The sequence below is a fragment of the Cylas formicarius genome, unplaced genomic scaffold (genome assembly GCF_029955315.1).
Source record: "Cylas formicarius isolate icCylForm1 unplaced genomic scaffold, icCylForm1.1 PGA_scaffold_4__25_contigs__length_36172078, whole genome shotgun sequence".
Lineage (NCBI taxonomy): Eukaryota > Metazoa > Arthropoda > Insecta > Coleoptera > Brentidae > Cylas > Cylas formicarius.
This window is the reverse complement of record NW_026844334.1, coordinates 2,434,832-2,453,953: the sequence shown is the minus strand read 5'-3', so window position 1 is coordinate 2,453,953 and position 19,122 is coordinate 2,434,832. Positions and strand designations below refer to the sequence as shown.

Here is a 19,122-nt window from a genome sequence, read left to right as displayed (position 1 = left end):
CAATAAAATTAATTTTCTACTTTTTGTAGCTGTACGCAAAATATCAAAATTGTCGTCAAAAATGTATTTTTCTGTGTTTAAGTGTGTAGCATAATTAGAATATAGACTATTGTTTTTAAACGCCCTTTTATGTTCGTCAATGCGTTTCTTGAAGGATCTATCTGCTTGTCCGATGTAAATTTTAGACACCTGATTTTTGAGATTTTGGACATATGAACAGTGTATAAAACAGTGAAATGCAGCCATTTTGTGTGTATAAGGGTGATTTGAGCTGTTATGTATGACTGTGTCCTTGTGTGAAGCTCTATGGTAAATAGAAAAATCTAATTTGTTTTGCGTTTTCGTAATAGTTAAGTCTAAGAAATTAATGGAGTTATCCTGTTCAATCTCGATAGTGAATTTTATACGTCCGTTCCAACAAGCAAGCAAAAACATCATCCACGTATCTATACCGCCATAGAAAACTTTTACTTAAAAGATGTTCTAAGTGGGTTTCCCAGTATTCCACCTATGGATGTGATAAATTTAGTATATGTCACCCTCACTCGAAAACAGTAAACCCATTTATTTGATTGCTTAATAGTATCGTTAGACCAAAATTATTTTGAATTTAATGAACAGATTTACATCTCTAAGGAAGGTTTGATTATGGGAAACCCACTTAGTCCTCCGTTAGGCGCGATTTTTATTTTGATATTTATATTATTTTCTTTATTGGATGAGAATTATAAATCATTTTTAATTAAAAAAATACAGCGATGTGAACTCTGTTTACTTCATATCTAATCCTCCTAAGATCATTAGTGTCTTTCAGCGTAATTTATCCAACAAAAAAAGAATTATCAAAATATTCAAATTTCATAGGAATTAGTGTAGTGAGGTTTTATGCAGTCCTGAATATGAATTCGTTGACACCTTATCCTTATCCTCAATATTTGACATTAAAAATTGGTTCCAGTTCGCCATGACTCAGGTTGGTGCAATATGAAACACGTTTTAGTGCGTTTTTGAGAGTTCTATCAGACAAAAAAAATCAAAATCAAACCGTAATCAAAGATTTTATAATTGAAACATAATAAAAATTGGTATAGTTGGGTTCTAAGTACTCCTCTTTTGTTAAATAGCCTTTTAGTGCATTTTTCATATCTAACAAAAAAAAATCAAAATCGAACCATAAATAAAGATTATACAAGGGTGTACAGTTCTTAAGTGTACTGTACGAACCTTTTCGAAAACCTGAACATTACAAATTAACGACATCATAACTACAAATCTTAATGGAACCTACGGGGGTGTCCCCTCCGAATCGCTTTAATCGCGTCGACTCTAACGCACGAGCCCTTGACTTTTCCAGGGCCATCTGTAATCCGCGCCGTCAGGTTATAATTTGGATTTTTTTTTATAACGTAAACAACCATTAGCCGTCCCGAATGGTTTCGAATCAAATAAACCTCACGCCATTTGCTGAATTGCTTTTTTGTGAGGCGAGTCATTTTCTAAATTTGCTCGCTTAAAAAATAATAATGGAACGTTTTTAAGGAATCGTATTCGTCAAACGGCAAAGCGACGATCGTAAGTCTTCGGTGTTCGGTCATGCATCATCGATACGTTTGCACCGAGTGCATCCATTTGTTATGGACCAATCGGACTGTTATCTTTCAACGAATTTTGACAAAGTACGGTCCACGGAAACGATATATTACGACATATTCATCGCTCGTATTTCGAGGGAGTGCAAAAATCACCTCTACTTTTTGTGGCTTGTGGTCAAAAATGTGTTTTCCTGTGTTTAAGTGTGTAGCATAATTAGAATCTAGACTATTGTTTTTAAACGCTCTTTTATGTTCGTTAATGCGTCTCTTGAAGGATCTATTAGGATTTTTGAGATTTTGGACATTTTGTTTTATTGTTTTTTAAAAATTTTCCTATTGTGTTGTAAGTTCTGAAAGCTATTTTTAAAGCACATTTTCACAAATGTTTTGAAACTTTTTCACTAGGTTCTCCTATGTATGTAATTGTTTTAAATTGTTCGTGTTCTGTATTAGGTTTCGAATGAAGGGAGTTTACTGTTGTATGGATTTGTTTTTTATTTATAATTTTATCTATAATGGACGGATTGTAGCCGTTGTTCAGTGTAATTTATTTAACGATGTTAAGTTCTTTGTTGTAGTTTTCTGTTGAGAGTGGCGTATTAAGAAGTCTGTGTATAAAAGGGTGAAGTGCAGGCATTTTGTGTATAAGGGTGATTTGAGCTGTTATGTATGATTCTGTCCTTGTATGAAGCTCTATGGTAAATAGAAAAATCTAATTTGTTTTGCGTTTTCGTAATAGTTAAGTCTAAGAAATTAATACAGTTATCCTGTTCAATCTCGACAGTGAATTTTATACGTCCGTTCCAACAAAGCAAGCAAAGACATCATCCACGTATTTATACCACCATAGAAAACTTTTACTTAAAGGATGTTCTAGTATGATATTTTCTAAATTATCCATAAAAATCTCGGCTAACAAAGGACTAAGTGGGTTTCCCATAATCAAACCTTCTTTAGAGATGTAAATCTGCCCATTAAATTCAAAATAATTTTGGTATAAAAATACTATTAAGCAATCTAATAAATCTTGTTTCAGCAATGGGTTAACCTGTTTCCGAGTTACGGTGAAATCTACTAAATCCGTCACATCCATAGGTGGAATACTGGGAAATAAGTTTTTTACATCAAAAGACAAAAGTGGATTTTGATATCTTTAATTTTGTTGATTAATTCAAAAGAATTTCTTATTGCAAATTATGGTTTAAAATCTATGTGGAACTTTAAAATATTTACTAATTTTGTTGAGAGTTTAACTGTTGGAGCTCGTACATGACTGGTATGTAATGTGTAATGCATGTTTATGTAATTTAGCTAAAGAATATAATTTCGGCGGTTGTGGAATCATCATTGTTAAAAAATATGTATCTTTGTCACTAAATAGTGTGGAGTTAGTAATAACTTCCTTGGCTTGTCTTTGATATAACTCGGTAGGATCGTGTTTGATACATTGGAAAAGTTCTGGTTTAAGAAAATTGTTGGTTTTTGAAATATATTCTGGGAGATCGATAGCTATCACTGTCTTCCCTTTATCTGCACGTGTAAATATTATGTTATTTTCAGAAGCTTTGTTTTTGATAGTTTTTACTAGTGACATTTGAGAAATGTCTTTGTGTTTGTTGTTATCTATTAAGTGAGAGTTTATTATATTCGCTAATACATATTCGTTTAAACTAGAATCGTTAATGTCCTTAATTGTTAATTCACAATCGATCCCTAAACAGTCTAATTCTCTATTAATGTAAGAGTGCTGCAAGCTAAAGTTGAAACCTTTTTTTCCAGGAATTCATCTTCATTTTTAGAAAATGTTGTGTCTGTTAAGTTTATGAACCTGTTGTAAAATTGGCGGTCGGTATATTTTGTAATAATTGGCTTGCTTTTAGATGTAATGCAAGTAGTAAATCTGATTTTGACGTTTTGTTCCTTGGGGTTGTTGTCGGACTTATTTTCTTTAGAAGATTGTGGTGAAGTGTAATGGAGCGCTTAATATCTCTAATGCGGAATGTGGAAATTATTAGAGAGAAGAGCAGATGTAATCAATTCTTCTATCAACAATCTTAAATGGGAGGATTAATTATATTAAAATACTTTAAAGTCAATGTTCAAATTGGGTGCCGCCCTCTTCAATATACTTAACGCACCATTTTCTAACTAAATGCCGACTACTCACTAACTCAATAGGAGTGATCTAAGCAAACGCTTCTCGAGTTGCTTCCTCTAATTCTGCTTTGGTTTTGAAAATTTTATCTTTAAATATAAGATATTTTAATTTCCCCAAAAAAAAAATCCAGAGGAGTTTGATTATACTGATGCCGATAATAAATACTTCTAGCAAGAATTAATGCCAAGGCTTGACGTTAAATAAATAAGGTCTAACAAATCTTCCTGGGAAAATTCCTAGTCGGAAGCGATCTTGCAGATTTTAATACGCTACAGCATGAGGATTTTCTGTGCTCCATGTTTTCATTGCATTTTCCAATCAACCCGTTGTATATGTGTTGTATTCCTCTACCGGCATCCCTTTCATGTAATTGGTGGAATATGCTGGTACGATATGGCTCGAATTCATGTTAGTTTGCCCACTAAAATTATGTGTGACAACGAATAAAAGTCCCTAATTGACAATGACAGTTAGATGGACAGCTTACTAATACATAAACAACTATATTTCCGCAGATTCCAATAAATCTGTATGAGTGCAATGGACACAACATGGGCATATTTTTAAAGACCATAGTCAAATTTATGGGCAATATTCGAAAAGGCCGAAAATTAAAACACACCCTCGGTAGTGAAATAAATTGATATGGTTAAGGATGTAACTTAAGGAAAGGTCGATAACCGAAGATTTTCATGCGTTCTCAAATAAAGTCGGTCTGGTTCAAACTGAGTGTAGAGGAAAAAATAGATAAATGAAGAGCATGAAATAAAGTTTTACCTGAAACTGTTTGGAAAGCAAAGCAAAGCAAAGATGTCCTATCCAGTTTAGAAAAATGGTTTTCCCGTCAAAACACTCGTATTATGTCCTTCCTGTATAAGTGAAGGAAATATGATTTGATAAAATAAAATAAATGAAAATAATTTCGATCATTCCCCATCCCGTGTATTTTAACATTAAACAGTGTTGGGGATATACAGCATCCTTGTCTGAGGCCTTTATTTAATGGAAATTCCTGGGCGACATATTTCCTTAACTTCACTGTTGATGTTGTTCCACTATACAAATCATGCAGTGCAGCAATGAGTGTATGATTGATGTTTATGCCCTTTAGGATTTTAAAAAGTCTTGTATTGTATCGTAAGCTTTTTGAAAATCAACAAATGTTATATGTGTACTTATGTTTATGGCAATTTTCTTCTCAATGATTTGCTTGAGGCAGAATAAGTTGTCGCTACAAGACCTTCCAGCAAGTTTCGTAATAGTCGTCTATATAACCTACTCATCCTACTAGCCACTGACGGCTGTCAGTGTGTGTAATTCTCACAATGCTTCTTATTGCCTTTTTTGTAAATTGGGGTGACATAAGCCATTTTCAATGCTCCTGGAACTGGATTTCCATTAAAGTACAAGCTGAAAATATGACTTAGTATAGCATATAATGTTTCGCTTCCATGCTTGAGCAGCTCAGGGGAAATGCCTTCAGGACCTGGCGGTATTCCATTTTTTGGACTCTTTATTGCGGATTTGGTCATTTCTATAGTGATTTCAATTTGTTCACCATGTATTTAAATATCTTGGTATGGAAAATATTCGACTATCCTCTCGCATTTTCAACTCAAAACAACCGTTTCCTTTGTATAAAATGTCGACCGTTCCCGGAAGTCGCGTGGGTTTTTGATATAAATTCAAACTCGAAAATGTCGAAAAATACATTTCCCGGAAGCGACGATGCAATTTATATCGACGATCGCTTTGTGTGGTCCTGTCCGACTGCGCCTGTTTATATACTGAAATTTGTCCCGAGTTAACTCCGCTAATTAATACGTCCTTGTAAGGGGCGGAAGGGAATGAAACCCTTTTGATTTTTCCGATGAAGTTTAGCCGTTTAAGTTTTTGATTCAACATTTGAAAAAAAAATGAAAAAAAATAGTTTTTTTTTGTTTTTCCATTTTAGTAGACCTGAAAATTCAACTGAATAGGTCTGAAGAAGCCTAAGTTTTTACCATTTTTTTTTAAACTTTGTTTTCTTGTAGCAAAAAAACAATTTAGGTTTTTCGAAAAAATATACATTTTTTTAAAGGGAAGTCGACGCTATGAAGTTTAAATTGAATTAAAAAAAACAGCAAAAATGAAACATTTTGTTTCGCTGTCGTTTATTCTTAGCCCTTTTTTGCCTTCAGGACCTGGCCTTTTTTCCATTTTTTAGACTCTTTATTGCGGATTTCAACTTGTTCACCATGTATTTATCTTGATAATTGAATTCTTGTCTGTCTTCTGTCAGTAATCCTTTGTAATCCATTTATTGCTTTCGATGAGTTGCATACGCGTATGTTGCTCGTGTGATGTTCTTACATTCTTAATAAATTCCCAAACTTCCATGTTTTTCCTTCCAATATATTTGTCAATTTCTTGACACTTTCGGTCCCAGAGCTCACCCTTCCTCTTTTGCATCAATTTTAATTATGTAATTACCAAATCTTCCTCTTTTTAGGACGCCATTTTCTCCTTTACTAATAATTCTGTTTCCTCATTCCACTATAATTCGTCGCTGATGTGCCGTTTTTGTTTTCTTAATGATTCTTTAGCACTTTTTTGTAGGCTATCTATTGCATTGTTATAAACTTTATACAGAGTTCTTGCTTGCTCTCTGCATTACGAGACTTTAAAAGGCGGTCCAAGATCCTCAATCCAGGAATGCTAACAGGGCACCTCCACATCATGGACAATACATGTAGGACATGTTTAGAAGACCTCTAATTCTCTAATTCATTGAGCCAGTACGAACCGTCCTACTCTAATGAATGCAACAGATCGAATAGCAATAGAAAGTTCTTTCTATAACAGCAGCATAAACTAGATTTGAGTTAGGGTCTTCTCCAGTCCTAGGTGTTACATATTTCGGTCATAGGTAGAGCTTACTGGATGCTTGGTTCCATTAGGGTTCATATGGGACAGTTTTCAGCAACTCCCTGCCCTCCAAATCATCATCGAAGGCAGGATCGAGGGAAAAAGAAGTCGAAGATGAGGAAGAACGTTGAATAATGTTAGAATCGCGATTATATCTATCAAGTGAGTACGCCTACCTTTGAATCATGTAGGTGAAGTTGAAGGTGCAGTTGAGGGTGATTAACATCAAATCGGCGATGCTGAGGTTGACGAGGAAATAGTTGGTGACGGTCCTCATCCTCCTGTGGGCTGAAACAAAGCGCTTTGTTCATTTTGGTTAGTCCCTTTGTAACGGGAAACGATTCATACATTTTGAAACTCCGATAATCAGTTTTAAACTTCAGCCTCGACATAAATTTCAAACTAGCCGGCAATTAATAAACGACCTGCCGGCGTTAATACCTCATTTAATACGTACCGCGGCAACAATGGCCGACTTATTAATGAAATCGAATTTCCGAATTTAAATTGGGCAAGGGCCGTTCGGAAAACCCGGTTGTTTTTTTAATTTTTTTAATTAATACTCGCAAATTGCAGGTAAACGATTAAATTAATTAGCCGCGCGCTTTTCGAATTTGAGTCGGCGATTACGGGGCAGCGGGGGAGGGGGAGTGCCAAAGGGCGGAGAAAAAAAAAACGTGAGCCTTCGATTCGGATCTTTCGTTTTCTTTTCCCGTGCTTGGAAGCTGTTTTTCTCTGTTAATTATATATATATATATATATATATATATATATATATATATATATATATATATATATATATATATATATATATATATATATATATATATATATATATATATATATATATATATATATATATATATATATATATATATATATATATATATATATATATATATATATATATATATATATATATATATATATATATGTATATGATTGAATCATTTCCCGAAGTAGAGGTTATAGCGCTGGATTTTCCACGTTTCCGCGTTCAAGAAATTTTTGAAAATAATAAATGGTTTTCGAGAAAATAAGATTTTTCCGAAAGCATGCAATGCGCCGTAACAATCATGACGTCATCGCGTCTTGACAGCCCCGAAATAACGATTTCAATATGGATTTTTTCAAATATCCCGAGCAACGTATGTGATAGACGAAAACCGTAAATGCAAAAATTGTAGCTCTTGATGCGGCCTATGACACCGTTTAAACCAATTAGCCATATTTTTTACGATTTTTGATTTGCGGCTCATAATTTACTCTGTAAAAGAACAATTTTCTTTTAGATTTTTGCCTATAATTTGAAGGCCCTGTATATAATCGAAAAAATGTCTGCACTGGATCTTATGCGTCTACGGGTTAAGAAATTTTACGAATCGGATGAACGATTTTGGAAGAAAACATATTGTTCTGGAACACCCTGTATAATAGGTGAAAACCTTAAATACAAAAGTTTTTGCTGTTGATGCGGGCTATATCGCAATATAAAAGAAAGTGAGATCGGAATTATAGTCTTTCAGTTATAACCAATTTTCCAGTTTTCCCATTTTTCAGTTTTTTCGAATTTTCGGCGCACCCCGTATATTTTTTAAAAATTGTCAAGAATGAAAGTTTATAGAGTCCTGCTTCTTCTGGTTGAAGAATTTTTTTGGTCTCGCAACTAGTTTTTGAAAAAATGATGTTTTTTGTAGACCCTTACACACGCAATTTTTAATTTTTTTAAACTACTTCCCGTCCTCCCAGCCATCCCATTTTCAATAGGTTCCGTAACGGGGCTAAGCTGCATATATGTGTCAAATATGAAGTCGATTGCTTTAAATTTCGGATACTCATCGTGTTTCATAGCAATGTTCAAAAAACAGACGAAAATCGCGGAAAAAAGATGGATACTGGCGTCGGATCAGGGCCATTTTTTATAAGCTTATGTGCCTCGTGGATGGTTAAAAAGGACGCAAATTTCAATTTTGTAGCTTCAACGGTTCGAAAGTTATTCAGGAAAAACCAAAAGACGAGAACGGAGAACGGACAAACAGTTAGTAGCTTCCAGTACTTGGGAATTATGTGCGAGGAAACAAGAGGACAGGATACAGAATACAGTCTCTACGTTCTCGTAAAATTAAAATTGCTAAATGAACTAAAAGCTAAAGTTTGGCCACATACCAAATGCAATAAAGAATAAAAATTACGTCCTCATCTGACATTGACAGCCATATGCACACAATAAAAAAAGATATCAACAAATCTATATATCGTTGTGGCTGCCATATAAAATAAGAAGGTCGTATTCATTCACGAGACAATTGAGTAAGCATTTGCCTTAAAAAAATACGTTAATAATGTATTTCTCCGAAACCAAAATTTTCATAAATTAAACAGTTAAAGGCAGTTTTCTCAAAAAAATAGGTTTAAACAGTCCAATTGTATATAAGGAAGTTGGAGCTTCGAAGCTCAAACGACTGTCGGAAAGTAGCACAGTAACACAGTAACTGGCGTTCCACTCGTAACCGTTTGTTTGCGTTGCCTAGGCACTCCATCAATGGAAAACTTTCGACTATCGTCTCGCATCTTGAACTGAAAACAAGCGGGTCGCGTTGCACGTGGATCGGGAGGTCCTTTGTATAAAATGTCGACCATTCCCGAAAGTCGCGTGGGTTTTAATAAAATAAGAGAAAATCATAAAAATAGGATCTGTCGTCTAACCCCTAGAACTCAAATAAATTTAAATGATATACCAAAAAATTGTGCCCCATTGTTTTTTTGTTATGTTTTGCTGTCACTTTTGACCAAATAATAAACTTTCACAAATAGGCGGTCCTATACAAAGTAATTTTTTAAAATCCGAAATGCGATCGGTTTCCAACAATTATTATTATTAGCATTTAAAATTGTAATGTTAGTTTCTGATCACCCCGTATTTATCTATTATTGAAAATATCAAAACGGACCACTGAATTTAAGCTTTTATAAGAAAAGCAACCCCAAACTTATACGAAATGCATTGAGTGGGAGTGATTTGATTTAAAATTCGAAATGTGCCAGAAGCGGTGAGACGTAGATATAGATATGCCTAGAAAGTTTCGAAAAATTTAGAGACACTATCATATACAGGTTGTTCTATTTAAAATAGAAAAGTTGTCCCTCGTATATATAACAATTTCAAAAAGTATAAGTGAGTTAAAATATCTCTCCTCATCATGGAAGTTAAGATAAACGGTTCTACTTATTCGAAAATACCACTCAGCATCAATGCTTAACCAAATTTACAACAGTCCATTTACTGCGGTACTGTAGAATTCATAAAACGTAAATGCACTATATTTTTGGTCGAATTATACATTGCGTATAACATTGCGGCGTACACAAAACGTGAAACATAACCTCTTTTGCCGATGTTCCTTCTTTACAGTGTTAGATTTGGACTGCCACTGCTGTTACTTAAATTTTCCCGCGCTTTATCGCTTACCAATCACGATCCAGATGACGATACAGTTTCCTACGGTGGCGGTGACGATCATTACGCTGAAGACCGCGGTCCAGGCGATTTGGACCCATATGAAGGTGACGCTGTCCCACGATTCGGATCCGGAATCCGGATCTTCGAACTGCTGGGAAGTGCTGGATTCTAGGAACTGATAGTCCTGGAACGAAAACATCGTATTAGGGAATTTTGAAAAAGTAAATAAATATATAAACATACTATTTTAACGCTGACACAAATTCAGGTCTTTTTTCTTGCTTAACGCATTTTACTAAACGTGAAGCCGTTAGAAACAGCTTTTCCTAAAGTATAAATCGTGCTATAAATGACGCGATGGTGGTTGCTTACCTTGTCAGCAGGTGGAGCCAGGAATTTGGCCTAGGAAAAGTCTTTTTAACGACTTTAAGTTTTTTGAAGACTTGGAGATTTATTTATGGAAAATGAGTTTGAAATTCATTATAGATAGCAGTTACGCCCCCTTGTGACCATTTCAGAAAGTCGAAACTAATATACAGATTTTTTATACTTGACCGATTGATTGAATATTTTTTTTTTCAAATTTCCGTGGATCCTAATATCGCACCTTACTGGGACACACTTTAAGTTAAATAAATATCTCTGTATAGCACTGGTTCTGAGTCACCTAAATTATTCTGAGTCAATATAAATTATAAAAAGTAAAGAACTCCTATATTTGAATAAAAAACAGGTGAATGATTTCAAGAAAAGTGAGCGTCAACTTTAATGTATTCTTGCCCATTTTTTGCAGTAAACACAAAATATACTCCTCAAAAAAAAAGGAAGTTATAGGGAGAACCATTTTTTTAAAAATCCGTTTTCGATTCTACGCCAAAATTTAAGCATAATTTATGTTTTCAAGGATAAAACCCCGAAATTTAATGTTAAAACGAACAACTAAGTATCTAGGACCAGTAAATTTGTAAAAATTTTATAATTACATTTCTGTCAGTGCGGAAAATAAATATGGCCCGTCTAAATGAAACCCAGAGATCCAGAAAGACCCATTGCAAAATTCACCGTGAGTAAAAGTGAGAGAAAATTTATAGAAACTATTTTATTGAGTATTGAAAATTTACGCGAATTCAGTTGTCATGTATCAAAACCTGTAAGTTTCATACGAAAGATTTAAAATATTATAATTTTGTTGTTACATGGTGTCAAAAAAGTGTCCGCCCCGACATCAATTCTGTTATTTTAAACGGAACACCGTGTATATTTCGGAATTTAAATAGGTGGTGCCGTTCATTAGGTCACTTATTGGCAATATATATTTTTTTTAATAACAAAGACATGATACTACTTCTTTTAAAGGTATTATACTCCATACTTTTTAAATAGAAATATAAAAAACAACAAAAAGAAACAGAAAATTTCAAAGTTTGTTTATACCTTAATGCGTCAAAAAACAAGATTGTGATGTCATAGCCAACTATATTTTTAAATATTCTGATATTTCTTTATTGTTTTGATGCCAGATGAAACAAGCATTTTAAGGAGAACATTATAAGCTAAACTTTACGGATCGAGTTAACGAACTCTTTTTAGATCACTTTTTGATTTATAGATTTATTTATTCAAGATTTCTCACCTTGTTTAGTTAACCTAGAAGCTTTAATTATTTAATAATAATAATAATAATAATAATAATAATAATAATAATAATAATAATAATAATACATTTATTGTTATACCCATCAAAGTTACATAGAAATAATTACATAACCAAAATTAAATAAGTGAAATAATGGTCAACAATAGGCCTTGTTGACAGCAAAGAAGTATTAATGATATATTTATATCATCATGGCCCGCAGCTTTAGATTTTATATTTTTCAGAATGTTGAGAATCTCATCTTCCGTGGACAATACAAAGTCAAAGTGATCCGTTCTGTCATTTAACCTATTATTATAATAAAAATTCAGCAGTTTTTGATTGGGGCTATCATTATGTTCCACACTGTTTATAAAAAAATTATTAATTTGATCGACATTATCTAAGTGACTTGGCAAAGTACCCCTGTGACATTTTACAACATTAAGTTTCCTTAGTTCGTTCCATTTCTCTTTGGCATTACCATGACAAAACTTAGTTCTTAAATAAGCTTTTTTCTCTGATCTAATGGCCGAATTTGCATAATTACGTAATTGTTTGTAATGCTCGTAATGTGCTGGAAGTTTAGTCAGTTTAAATTTTTTTAGCGCTTTATTTCTCAGCTTTTGTAGCAGTTTTATGTTTTCTGTTATCCAAGGCGTATAGTTATAGTTTTTATTCTTCCTAGCTTTTCTTCAATGTCACAAAAATAAAGTAAGTTATTTAACGGTAAATCTAGTAGATCCCTCTTAAACTCCTGAAGATTAATGGTTTTTAATGATCTATAATAAAAACTTACAGGTTCATTATCTGGCAAGTCTAGACTGAATTTTATGTATGTCAAAAAGTGATCAGCGATGTTATTGTCGACAACTCCTACATCAGACACGTTTTTTACATTGGTAAATATTAAATCTAAGAGCGACATAGAATGTAATGCAATGCGGGTTGGTTCTTGTATATATTAGTCCATATTGAAAGTAGAAAACAGGAATTTCTTTCTTAAGCAAGAGTGACCTTTATTTTAACCAAGGATTCCAAAAATATACAGGGTGTACTATTTAAAATAACAAAGTTTATGTCGGGAGGGGGGACACTTTTGTGTCACCCTGTATCAACAAAATTATAATATTTTAAATCTGCAATAGAATCCAAGAAACTTTTACACAAAACTTTTTTTCGTATGTCCTATAAAAGAAATTTTTCGTCTTAAATTTGCTTAACTCAAGTATTTATAATAAAAATGGCAAAATTTTAATATTGTTTTACTTTATAATCTCACAATATACCGGAGCAGCAAGCGTTTGGTTAGTTTTGCTTAGTTTCTATTATGCTTAGAGAGAAAATAGAGCCGGCAACGTTGGATCACGATCAAACATTTGACGCATTCTCTCTTGGGAGTTAAGTAGAGACACTTGCATTCATTTATGAGCACTTAAAAAGATAAAAACTAATAAAAACTAATTTTTCTGAAGTTGTCTTTTTAGAATGAACCCAAAAATCGCCCACATATTTATTGGCAAAAAATAGGAATATATATATATATATATATATATATATATATATATATATATATATATATATATATATATATATATATATATATATATATATATATATATATATATATATATATATATATATATATATATATATATATATATATATATATATATATATATATATATATATATATATATATATATATATATATATATATATATATATATATATATATATATATATATATATATATATATATATATATATATATATATATATATATATATATATATATATATATATATATATATATATATATATATGATGACACTATATTCCGGGATATAATCCGTTCGCTCGTTGAACTCCGACTGGAATCTTGCATCCGACTGGAATCCTGCAAATCCTGCATCCGACTGGAATTCTGCAGTGTTCGAAGTGTTTTCGGAGCGCGAGCATTGAAGATGCCAAGTGAGATTTTGGCGAAACGTCTGCAGGATTCCAGTCGGATGCAGGATTTGCAGGATTCCAGTCGGATGCAGGATTCCAGTCGGATGCAGGATTCCAGTCGGATGCAGGATTCCAGTCGGAGTTCAACGAGCGAACGGATGATATCCCGGAATATAGTGTCATCACACACATATATATATATATATATATATATATATATATATATATATATATATATATATATATATATATATATATATATATATATATATATATATATATATATATATATATATATATATATATATATATATATATATATATATATATATATATATATATATATATATATATACAAGTCTTTTTCCAAGTGACGTATAAGACAAAACTATCAATTTTCTGACATATAACCAGCCTACATCATTTTTTTTTTAAATGAAATACCCTATATATCATATATTTGTCTAATAGAATATGTTATTCGGATTACAATGATGTAATACTTACGAAACAATTCCACAGGAATAGATTTTTTTAATTAAGTTAAGTAACGGAACTGGTCCAAATCCAAATCAAGAGACCAGAGAATATCCGTCAATGTGGGTATTTTTAAGTTGTGTATTTTTGAGCCAGTGCTTCTTCAAACAGAGAAAAGTGGGGTTATATTCCATGGTGTGTAAGTCGATTAGGTTTACTTTTTTTTAAACTTTGGACATTTGAATAAATCAGAGGCTGTTCACCATTTAGTGCCGTGGGAATTCCGGAAAAATTTCTTGTTGGGATTTATTTGCTCCCACCTTACCTGGTTACCATAGCAACTATTGCATATATTTGCATCACGAAATTGACAATTTCAAAGTGTCAAAGAAAATTTATAAATTTTAATTTTAAACGAATTATCCCCTTTGTCCGCGGAATTAAATAAGGAAGGGTCCGTGTCCCTTCTTCCAGCCTTCGTAGGGCAACTGGAAAGCTGATTTCGACAGAAAAAACGTTAATTCAATGCGTATTATCCGATTAAACCAATTAATTCAATTTAAGTTTGATTGTCAAAAAACGTAGAAAATTCCCGGGACGGATAGCGGTATACCTTGTTTCGAAGTATATCGCCTTTGCTTTTGATGACAACGATCTAAAATAACGTGTTTTATACATGTAAAGATTAAATGTTTTGTATTTAATATAAGTACAGTGGAAACTGCCTACAGCTATACTCTGTATAATGTAAAACTCTGTATTATGAACAAAATTTGTTGTACTATTATGTATGTATGTACTAATCCACTCTGTATAATGAATTTCTCACTCTGTATACCGAAAGAAAAAAGGGCACGTGAGATAACAAAGTAAGGAATTACCTTCACAGAAATAATCTAATTACCGAGAACCTGGTCGTCGTAAGTGTTCTTCTCGATCATGTTAATGCCTTTATCGGTATGCATAAAAGCACCCCATTGTTTCAATCAGTTCTAATTTTACTTAGTGAATATGGCGAGCATGCCGAGTAAGCTAAAAATTTTGTTGCTTTAATTCGGGTGATAGAACGGGGAGAAAAGAAAAGTAATGTGGGACGTCGACACGGACTTGCACCGTCGACTGTATCCACGATTTGGAAGTGCAAAGAAAAAATCATCCAGGCTGAAGCGGCGGGCAGTAAAAAACTAAGAAAGATTTGGATCGGGCAATGTTGCAGTGGTTCCAACAGCAACGTCGTAAAAATGTGCCACTCTCTGGACCTATCGTAAAATTAAAAGCAGCAAAGTTTGCTGAACAGCTTGTCATTATCGATTTCAACGCTTCGGAAGGATGGTTGGGCAAGCTCAAAGAGAGACGTGGTATAAAAAGTAGCGAAGCTCGTGATGTCGGCAGAAACGTCACTAACTATTGGCTGGAGAAGACGTGGCCAAAACTAGCAGAAAAGTACCATGCTGACGATATTTTTAATGCTGACGATATTTTTAATGCTGACGAAACTGGATTTTTTTTTAAAATGTCGCCAGATAAAACTCTTAAATTTCGAAGTGAAAAGTCTATGGGTGGAAAACTTCCTAAAGAAGGTATAACAGTGAAACGGGATGCAGAATTAAAGGGGAGGGAACTATTACTTCTCTTAGCCGAAACAACCAGTGTATTACAGCCGAAGGACCAGAGCGTAATAAAAAGTCTTAAGGGTCGGTACAGGAAAAACATTTTAATGGGAATGATCGAACCCGAATACAAATTTTCCATTAATATGCTAGATGCAGTCAACTATATTATTAAAGCTCGGAAAGCGGTGATAGCAAAAACAATTCCACAATTTACGTTTACAAGTGAGGAGTTGCAAGATTTTATATTGATAGATCGGGATTTGCCCACAACAGCGGACTTGACAGAGAAAGCCATATTGCAACAGGCAAGAAAAGCTGAGGAAGAGCATCAAGAGGAAGAAGTATATATTCAGTTAAGCTGTTGTACTATGGGGAAGATGCCCCTCTCGGTGAAAATACAAGCCAAAGTACGAGATGCGTATTGGCATGATAAAAAATTTAATAGAAAATGACCGATTATTTGAAACATTAAATGCAGTTCTTAAATATTTATGTATAATATTTCTAAGTATATATAAAATAATTAAATATTACAGAACACATATGCGTATTTTTATTTTTCAAGTGCCTATAACTCTACAAATTATCACTAATTGCCCCAATAAGTGCTTTTTTTGTTGATCCTAATTTTGTTTCACTCTCGTAGTGGTCATTAAGATTAATCACATCGGGCTCCATGTTTTATTGTATACAATTTTTAAAATGTGCTGCACCGCATTTTTGCAGCTTTCAACGGGCATATTATTAATTACGTTTTTAATTAAATTTATTCCACTGGGTGGTGCCCCCGCATTTCATATGTAATCAATGAATATGGATTTCCCTTTCTTGTAACCGAAACCAAAATAAATATCATTTCGTTACTGATATTCTCGACTTTCCGTTTTTGTACTTTTTAATTTTGGTGTTCTTTTTGTGAAAAATAACTTTGAGGGCCAGTTTACAAGAAGTTTTGCAGTTTACAATGAATTACTCTTCTGGAGTTGCGTTTTCTTTTATTAGAAAGTTCGATTTTGACTTTAATTTATCCATTATTTGGACAATGTATCGTGTGCTCTATCTAGGGTAATTATCCATCTATTTTCGGAATTTTAATTTAAATTACCTGAAGTTAATTAAGTCTCCAAGTCAGCTCCATGTTCTTTTGGCTTCCTTGTCGGTTCATCCAAAGCAGAACAATCTAGTTTTGCTGAAGGAAACGCATTATAGCATAATACAAAATCTATAAGTACGAAATTTATTACATTAGTTCGTCAGTTCAACAGAAACAACATTCACTATAAAAAAATTAACACAAATCTTTGGAATGAATGAATGAGGGATGAGAACTGACCGAGAAAAGTAGAACAGAAGGGTAAAGGCAAGGTCAACAATCTCATGGACAGACGGAATCGAAAATATCATAGAGCAGTAGATGAAGATGACTGGAAAAACAGAGACAGATGGCGTTCGACATGCGGGAAGTGACAGAAGCGGTGGGAACCCCATTTTATATATATAGGGTGAGTCAACAAAAGATTAATGTCCATTATCTCGACGATATCGAGGAATGCTGGGCTAACATCAAACGCCAATAACAGCCATCTATTAGAACCGAACACCGTAATAATGAATGAGTGGATGATACAAGAAAACACCAATAACCCACATCCGAGAACTTATGCAAATAACCTTTTAAACGCCACATTTTTTACGATTACGAAAAAAAAAAATTTCACAACATTTTTAAAAAATACTTGCTAAATTTTGATTGCTCCCTATTTCTACCATTTAAATGTGGACACGGACTTTTACTTCTCTGCTAAATTTGAAGCTGACATCTGCCAATTTAAAACACAATTCTCATTTAGCACGGAATATCGGAACACCCTGTACAATAGGTGACAACCTTAAAAACAAAAGTTGTTGCTGTCTAGGCGGGTTATATCGCAATATAAAAAAAAGTGAGATCTGAATCATAGTCCTTCAGTTAGAACCAATTTTCAATAAAAGGGGGACCCATTTTTCTTAATTCATTTTTAATGGATGCAATGTAGTAGAATATTCAGAGTCTAACAAGAGAAAAACTAATAAATATAAATATCAGCCCTTAAGTTAACCTAAATTCACAATATAACAACTTTAATAAAATCAAAATGTAAAGATTTTATATTATTATATAAGCGGTTAAATCTACTACTTAATAACTTAGTTTAGTTATTGTGAAAAAAAAATGCGATTTCATTAGAAAAAAATCAAAATAAACGTTTTTCGTTGTATTTTACTCCAGCAAGTGGATATCTTCGTCTCTTAATTTTAATAGCCAACCAGTTAAAGGACAAAAAAAAATTCTCGTTGATTTGCGAAACGTGTTCCGAAGATTACACTACAAAAACAACTACCTTCCCTTTAAAAAGTTATGCCTTGGCCCTTGCCTATGAATCAGTTACTTATTGTTGAGGTTACCCGGTAACAATAGGTACGAAGGTGGTAATGTATTACTTTTTAGTTAGTTTCCGTCCTACACCAACACGGTATACACAACCATACCGATAAAATGCGACGTTGCCACGACCGGAATACTAATACAGCGCTCGCCGTGTAGCATGTTAAGTATAATTTGTGTACATTATGCAACAAGTGACGTCATCCCACGCTATTCCTACAAACTGCGGGTCCGGCAAATTGAATATTAACGCAGGTCCTTAAATGTTTGACCTTAGGGCGCGGAGGCGGGGTGAACCAATTAAGGGGAAAGCGGAGCGAAAAAAAAAAGATGGAACTCGATAGTGGCCTCCACTTTGAAGAGGCACTCGACACGTTTTTCTCGAACGGTGGAGAGTCCTTGTGTTGTAGATCGTAGGTCGATGCTCGATGTCCAAAGGAAGACCCGACAAGCGGGACATAAATATACAGGGTGTTTTCTAATTGAATATCAAAAATTAAGGCGGCGAATTTGGGGTCCATTTTAAAAAGATAATTTCACATGAAAATATGTCTGCAACGTCTTAACTTTTGACATACAGGGTGGAGAAGTTTTCTAAAATACAAGCGACATTATTTAGTGTAACACCATTGGCAAGTGTAAGTTTGCTTTCGACCTCATGGCTATTGGAAGGTTGTGGGTGAAGTGTATTTTTCGATGAAATGCTTAATATCTTTAATGTGGAAATTATTAGAGAGAAGAGCAGAGGTAAGGTGTTTTAATTCTGGGTTAGGTGACTCGGGCTGAGACAGTTTTACAGCTCTATAAACAAGATTGTTGGTAACCGATGATTTTTGGGCCGGATGGTGATGTGACCATGCATTAAGGTATAAGAAGTAAGAATAATGGTAGGTCTGCTGAC

The 19,122-nt window shown here is 33.5% G+C and overlaps 1 protein-coding gene across 1 annotated transcript in view; it reads right to left on the bottom strand.

Annotated features, from left to right (window-relative positions):
- Window positions 1-19,122, bottom strand: part of LOC132700510 (tachykinin-like peptides receptor 86C) — a 68,174-nt gene that overhangs the window by 24,815 nt on the left and 24,237 nt on the right. The window contains exons 3-4 of the mRNA XM_060667875.1: window positions 10,127-10,301; window positions 6,834-6,945 (exon numbers count right to left, since the gene is read on the bottom strand). Coding sequence (XP_060523858.1) covers window positions 6,834-6,945; window positions 10,127-10,301 — 287 coding nt within the window. The remainder of the gene's footprint in view (window positions 1-6,833; window positions 6,946-10,126; window positions 10,302-19,122) is intronic.